This window comes from Oncorhynchus masou, chromosome 23 (genome assembly GCF_036934945.1).
Source record: "Oncorhynchus masou masou isolate Uvic2021 chromosome 23, UVic_Omas_1.1, whole genome shotgun sequence".
Taxonomy (NCBI): Eukaryota; Metazoa; Chordata; class Actinopteri; order Salmoniformes; family Salmonidae; genus Oncorhynchus; species Oncorhynchus masou.
This window is the reverse complement of record NC_088234.1, coordinates 17,586,545-17,594,749: the sequence shown is the minus strand read 5'-3', so window position 1 is coordinate 17,594,749 and position 8,205 is coordinate 17,586,545. Positions and strand designations below refer to the sequence as shown.

The 8,205-nt window shown below is 38.2% G+C and overlaps 1 protein-coding gene across 1 annotated transcript in view; it reads left to right on the top strand.

Annotated features, from left to right (window-relative positions):
• Window positions 1–7,673: 7,673 nt before the first annotated feature.
• LOC135509928 (ventral anterior homeobox 2-like) overlaps window positions 7,674–8,205 on the top strand; it is a 44,494-nt gene continuing 43,962 nt past the window's right edge. Inside the window, exon 1 of the mRNA XM_064930749.1 lies at window positions 7,674–7,935. Within this exon, the coding sequence (XP_064786821.1) occupies window positions 7,674–7,935 (262 nt within the window). The remainder of the gene's footprint in view (window positions 7,936–8,205) is intronic.

Here is an 8,205-nt window from a genome sequence, read left to right as displayed (position 1 = left end):
CTAAGCATTTCACAGTAGTCTACACCTGTTGAATTTGGCTCGTGACAAATACGATTTGATTTTTTATTTGGTGATCGTAGCCTACATCTCTCTTTAATGCATCCACTGCTCTAACCTATAAGTGCAAACATTGACATTCAAGACTACAAACGCACATATGTAGCCAATTGCTTTGATTAAATATTGAGTACATACAATGTTTTCATTCATCGTTGACATTTTAACATTTTGAAGCGACGTTCAAATATTTTTTCAGGAGCGGTGCTATAAACAGCCTAAATAAGTATCAATCCCCCTTGGCAAAAATAAACCCCTATTCACCAGATGATTAGGCTCCTGCGTTGGATGAGTGGAACCTACGTGAATCATTTATGTATTAAAACATGTTTCTAAATCAAAGTCTTTAAAAGTCATTTAAAGAAAGGCCTATTTGAGATAGAACTAACAATCACATTTTGGAATCTAAATATTATTCCATTTTTTGGGGGTAGCATTACTATGTGCCTCTATGCAGCCTAATTTATAACTACTTTTTTCTTGTGCATTGTTTTTGACTAGCGTTACTCTGTCCGTAATCTTTATTGGGATACGCCTTTAATGCACAAGACAAGACTACCGCCATTTCGATACATGATAGCCCTAAACGAAATTCTGAGCCTTGAAACCACCGCGTTCACCTGCAGAAGCCAACGGGTGTAGATCTCTCAACAACAAAAAATATCGCATTAGTTTTCTGGACAGTTGTTGGTGAAATTATTTACACACAAAATCCGGCCTCAAATTAGCAAATGTTTCAAGACTTAAACAGTTGGGTACGCCTATAGTGGTTATTTTACTCATATTAAATTATTTATTCGTAGGCCTACTTTCACTTCTAAGTGGCGACTTGTTCTACAAATGTAAAAGTTATATAGAATATAACATTAAGAGATGTGACCAGAACCAGATATAAAATAAATAAATATAGGCTTACCTTACATACATCTTATGTAGACCTAGCCTATACATCTTTCGAAATCAAATAGGCTACAAAATGTATTCAACATTTTCCAAACATTTCCCCTTTCATTACGAAACCGCTCCAACATCTCACAGTTTTTTAGTCGAGACCAAACTTAAAATTCTACTTTATTAAAGTTTTGCCATGCAGGTATAGGCCTTATTGAGTTGAAAATAAAGTTTCCTAGGTAAAAACAAATAAGGCCATTTTCTACATATGCCACCACAGACATTCTACAAGCATAATTTAGGAAATACAAAATTAATTCCGTTATCTAATACAAAAATATCTATATTCAGTTAATTTCTCATTACAATTTCAAAATTGTTGTTCTTACCGTTCCACGGGGCAAACTTTCATAGCGTATACAATTCAACAGTTGGTTAAATAAGGTATAGCTGGGCTCAATTATTTTCACTATTCAGACGCGGTTGGTGTTCATGCAGTTGGAACACCAGACTAGACTGCCCCCAGAAACAGGACTAATGCAGCCGGTATTAAAGCCTAATCACCCAAACCAATAGTTTGACACCTGACAGCATGGGGTGATATGTTTTATGTTCATCTGTCACCCTTTGTGTCTCTCTCTCTTCTCTCTCCTCTCTTCTATCTCATTAATTTTAATATTGCTGAAATGAATAGAACTATGCCCCGTGAGCATTGTCTCACTGCACCGGGAGAGAAAGGCCTAGTATTTCGGTATGGTGGTATCTAGGGTGTTACACACTCGCTCTCTCTCGGAATTGTTCGTCTATAATCTGGTGCTTTGAATCTGTTAAAAAAAATGGGTTAAACTGTCAAGCTGAGGTTGGCTACAAAAAAAAGTTTTATCTGCCATGTGCAGTATAACAGTTATTCTCAAGAATATAACAAATCAATCAATGTATATGTTAATGAACTTGTTGTTGCTTGTATATGTTAATGAACACTGGTGTTGTTGCTGGTTGCGGGTCTTGGTGCATAGGCCAATGCCCAGCGCCATGTACTGTATATATGGCTCTGCCTACACAGACGATGAACACCTGTTGTTACTAATTGCCGTGCACCGCCCCCCCCCTTAAGAACGCCTCTGTTCAAATACCCATTTTAGTTTCAAACATGTTACAAGAATCGCAGAGACAATCAATGGTATGCCAATCACACCCCGTTACTTTGTTCACGTTTGTATTGTGTTAGTCTGAATTTAACATTGATTACGTTGTGATTGCGTGGCATACACACAATACCCCATAATGTCAAAATTGAATTTTGTTTTTAGTATGTTTAACAAATTAATAAATTATGAAAAAATATAATATCTTTAGTCTAAGTATTCAACCCCTTTGTTATATGACAAGCCTAAATAAGTTCAGGAGTACAAATGTACTTGTTTTTATTTTACCTTTAGTCACACAAGTTGCATGGACTCCCTCTGTGAATGACTAACTCATCTCTGTAACTCAGGTGAGCATTGAATTTCGAACAGAGATTCAACCACAAAGACCAGGGAGGTTTTCCAATGCATCATAAAGAATGGAACCTATTGGTAGATGGTTGAGAAAAAACCGACATTGAATATTCCTTTGAGCATGGTGAAGTTATTAATAACACTGGATGGTGTATCAATACACTCAGTCACTTCAAGGATACAGGTGTTCTTCCTAACTCAGTTGCTGGAGAGGAAGGAAACCGCTCAACTATTTCGCCATGAGGCCTATAGTGACATAAAAACAGTTACAGAGATTGATGGCTGTGATAGGAGAACACTGAGGATGGATCCACAACATTGTAGTTACTCCAGAATACTAACCTTATTGACAGAGTGAAAATAAGGACACCTGTACAAAATACAAATATTCCAAAACATGCATCCTGTTTGCAATAAGGCACTAAAGTAAAACTGCAAAACATTTGGCAAAGAAATGAACTTTATGTTCTGAATACAAAGAGTTATGTTTGGGGCAAATCCAACACAACACTTCAAGGATACAGGAAGGAAGCCTGTATCCCTGAAGTGACTGGGAGTATTGAAACCATCCTAAGTGTCATTAATAACTTCACCATGATCAAAGGGATATTCAATGTCTTCATATTTTCAAGCATGGTGGCTGCATGATGTTATGTGTATGCTTGTCATCGACAAGGACTGGGGAGTTTTTTTTTTAGGATAAAAAGAAACAGAATAGAGCTAAGCACAGGCAAAATCCTAGAGGAAAACCTGGTTCAGTCTGCTTTCCAACAGATGCTGGGAGACAAATTCAACTTTCATCAGGACAATAACCTAAAACACAAGGCCACATATACTCTGGAGGTGCTTACCAAGACAACATTTAATGTTCCTTAGTGGCCTAGTTACAGTTTTAACTTAAATTGGCTTGAAAATCTATGGCAAGACATGAAAATGACTGTCTAGCATTGATGAACAACCAACTTGACAGCTTGAATAATTTAAAACATATATTGTACAATCCAGGTGTGCAAAGCTTTTGGATTTACCCATTACTAACATGTATTGACTTAGGGGTTTGAATACTTATTTAAATGAGATATTTCTCTATTTCATTAAAAAAATTGTCTAAACATGTTTTCACTGTCATTATAGGGTATTGTGTGTAGATGGGTGAGCAAATCTATTTAATAAATTTTGAATTCGGGCTGTAACGCAACAAAATGTGGAATAAGTCAAGGGATATACTTTCTGAAGGCAGTGTACATGATAACTAACTTTTTATTATTTCCTAAGAACATTTTTCTTTTACTAAAGACAATTTAAGATGTATGAAAACAACTAAAAAAATAGCTGCCCATCGTTTAACCCCAAAAAATGTAGCCTAAAACAAATGTCATGACCTACAATGCATGCTGGAGGAACTCATTTCGATAGTAATTTACAAATATATTGACAGCTATACTGATAACAATAGTGATAATCATGAAACTACTTTAAATACCAAGATAACAAGTAATAGTTAACAATGTTTTAGTTTCAAAAACACTTAACCCAAGGCAGGGGACCAGTATCTGAGAATGCAACAGAAGCAGCTATATTTAATGTGCGTCTATCTCTGATTAAACTGTTCCAGGCGAACCTCTGTTACATACAGGACCTAGGCCTCCAGGCTGAGGCCTCAGGTAGCCTATAACGCAACGCAACCACACAACTTCTTTAGTAGATTTGGCTACGTAAAAAGCCTGTTGACTGTGATTTCTGCATGGCCTGGTACCCCAACATTGACCCGTTGGATTGATTACAGTAATCTGGAGTGATCTATAAAATCCATATCCACTAGGGGTTGAATCAGACACACAAACGGACTACGTTGCAATTCGGAGACACATTTGGCTGTAAGATTACATGTATGTAACGGTTAAATATAGATTTCAAATGGACGCGCATTACCTGTAACGTTTGTGTATGCCGTCTTACTTTTGGGGGGTAAACGCCTATCCATTATAGGCCTAAACTTTGTAAAACAGTAGCCTATTATGTAGTCATACAATATGAATTCAATATTTATCCAAATATGTGCCATTATTGGTGAAAGAAAAATACAATTTGATGGTATTGTCTGACAAATAAGATTGGGACCTTAAATGCTATGTGGCAGAAACACATGATAAGGGAAATGCATTGCTTTAGGCCTACAACTTTTCTTTCTATAGTGATACGGATGGTATGTGAAGAGGGGTGTTCTCTGAGCTGTAAGTAGAAACGTCAACAGATGTGTGAAATGTGTAACCATATGGAGGAAACGATGTATTGACATATGGCTGTTTAGATGACTGGCAAGAGACAAGCATTCAGTTCAATTGTATTTGAATTCAATACAAATGTATTTATCACCTCAGGGGCAACTAAGAAAGGCGAGTCAGTTGACAGTATCAAACGCCATATTCCACATAAAAATACAGTATACAACGGACATCAATCATTATGTGACTGAAACAATTATGGCCCCATGAGTAGTTGTTGGTTTGTTTTGATTGTCAGTGTGATGTGCTGTATGTTGGATGTTTAGTTGTCAAAAGATATTTGCATTGAAGTGAGAAACCATATGATTGGCATAGTGTATATTATGATACTGATTACTATTTCAATTTTGATCAATAGTATTATTGATGTAAACACGTGATGAAGTTTGAATAGTTGAACAGTTCAACCAGTGTGATGATGCCATGAATGACGTTGGGCCTGTATGGGATGAGGGACTGCGGGTGTGGGATGGTGTAGGCCTATTGAAACTGCAACGTGTGTGTGTGTGGGTTGGTGGGTGAGTGGGTGTGTCGTCACCCTCACACACACAGAGCTGTTGTGGCAATCAGTCCTCTCTTATCTTACTGCTGAGTGTGGGATTTGATTGACAGGTACATTCAACGCATTCACAGATTACAACATCTGAAACGAATAATCAGCTATTTAATAATTATTACCTTCCTAATTATGTAATCCCATTCATTCCCAATGTGGATGTTTTGTGCCTTGTAAATGGGTATAGGCCTTACAACAGACAACCACCTGCGGTTGGTCCCAGTTACAATTCGCAACAGCCACAATTAGGCTATACTGCGCAGTCACAACAACCGTAGGCATGTAATGAACTCAAAATAAGTGAAGGCTTTAGTTGAACACAACAATAGAACCCATCGCTATTAAATGTGAATTTGGGCAAAGCAGCCCAAGTGTTGTTCATATTTTCGTTAATATTAGGCCTAATGGACCGATGGAACAAGGCTAAATCATTTAGCACAGTTCATGCGTTTCTGAAGAACTGAATATATACATTTGAGGAAAAAACTAGGCATATAAACTTTGACTGAATTTCAACTTTTCCAAGTAAGACTATGTTACAAATATATAAAACTAGGCACGCTCGAGGAAAAACTATTTAATCTCTAGTTGAAAAAAGCTTATTTTCCATCAAAGGTCTTGTGCATGAGTTGTACAAAATGCATTGTACTATCAACTATAATAACCGTCTTTTTTGTTGTTGCAGAAATTAGGCTGCGTAGGCTATAGATCTTGGCCTATTGACAAGATCTATAGTGAACTCCAAATGTAACCTAGGCTAATGAGTGGTTGCAGTGCACTTCGGGTTTATCATTGAAGTTCTAGCTATAGGCAATTTTTGGTGGGCAATTTATTTGATTTGTTTGTACATTTCTGCTATTCGCTGTTTATAATCTATTCATAATCACTTTACCCTTACCTACATATACAAAGACAAAGTACCTCGACTAAACTGTACCCCCGCACACTGACTCGGTACAGACCCCTGAATATAACCTCGTTATTGTTATGTCATCTTATACTGTTATTTGTTACTTTAGTTGATTTAGTATAGATTTTCTTAACTCTATTTCTTGAACTGCATTGTTGGTTAAGGGCTTGTAAGTAAGTATTTCACGGTAAGGTCTACACCTGTTGTATTCGGTGCATGTGACAAATACCATTTGATTTAGACTATGTGCATTTTACGTTCTCTAAACTTCTCTCGACATCCTCTCTTTTCATGATTTCCCTCTAAAAAGATCATGGCAAAATAGCCTACTGTGGTGACAGCTTATTGCATCCATTGACTATTCCATGTATAATATCCTATAGATATGCATAGTATATGCACGCGTCTATTATTCGGTTTAAACTAGTCGGGGGAAAAACTTCTATAGTGTCTTTAAACTTAGAAATTAGAATGAAAAACAAGGGTTCCTTGGACTATATACTACATATACCGATCTGAGTCTGTTCACCAATCAAAGACTAGCCTGAGCAAACCGGATATTACGTTACTAGTGACAGCCACTTTAGTGCACCCTGTCATTACAATATTGTCGATATACGACTGTCAAATCGGCAAGACAAAAAAAAACTACAGCCACCAAGATCCAAAAAAAAAAAATCATACAATAGTTATACACAAGAATGGCATGGCCATGCCTTATATGGTTCGTTTTACCTTATGTGACCATTTCCCCCATCTGAACACCCCCTCCTCAACGTTTTCTACACAGACATTATTGCGATCTCCAAATGCAGAAGACCCCGAGTAGACCACCAACAATCCAATAGCCGTGACCATGCCACCACAGCGCCGCCGAAACCAGCAAGTCAAACGGGGGTAAAGTAACTGATTTCAAGCCCATGCTCTGGGGTGCATGGTTGGAGAAAAAGTTTCCTTTCTTGGATGCAGAGTGAACTGACTGGCTTTGCAGAGACTAAGATAGATCATGCTGGTGGTTACACGATTGTCTCAGTAAATTTTTTACGTGGGTGAACAAGTATAGCACCTCCCAGTTTCTTTGGTCATAGATCTGGTCTCCGCTTGTAGGCTACTCTCATTGTATACGTACAACATGCATTTTGGGTTTAGCGCGTATCTATAGCTGAGGAGGCTCGCTATCTGGCTTGTCCACAGGGCCCCCTCCTTCTCACCACATCCACCATCTCTCTTCTCTATTTCGGGCCGCAGGATAGTGCTGAAACATGCCGAGACACTTGCAGGGCAGCTCGTGTCCGTCGCAGGTCCGCGAGGCTGGTTCTGGTTTGTAGCCTAGCTGGATCTACTTTGTGGTGTAGTCTCCCCCAGCATATCTGAATATAACTATTGCAAAGGAGGGAAACAAGTTAAATAATAGAAATAACTTCCCAAGAACGAGGTGAAGAATACAGGAGATCTATACACCAATATTGGAATCGATGTTCGATCAAGCTACGACTATGGGCGATGGGATCGCCGAGGACCGCAACCACCACCACCACCACCACCACCGTGGATCCAACTCTCTGTACGGTGACCGGATGGACAAATGCCATACCGAACTTGGGAGCAGGTCGCCGGTGCAGAGTACAACCGATACCGCGGGTACATCGGCGTCAACCCCCACCTCCTCCAGTGAAGATGGACATGATAAACTGGACCCAGTGGACCCAGACTACTGCCAGAGGATTTTAGTTCGAGGTTAGTAACATATTCTCTTTTTTGTTGTTGTTGAGAAAATGTACATCTAGAAAGATGAGTTGCAGAAAGAGAGCACAGATTGTCTGCAAAGGTTTCTGCACAAACCCAGAGGTTCACAATTATTAAGATTTGAGAATTTTCATTAAATTAACTTAATACTAGGCTATTATTTTTTAGAATGATACATTTACATTTACTTCGATACCAACTACTACTACACTGCTACTACTATACTACTTTTACACTTACAAATAAACCAATAGTTGAAGT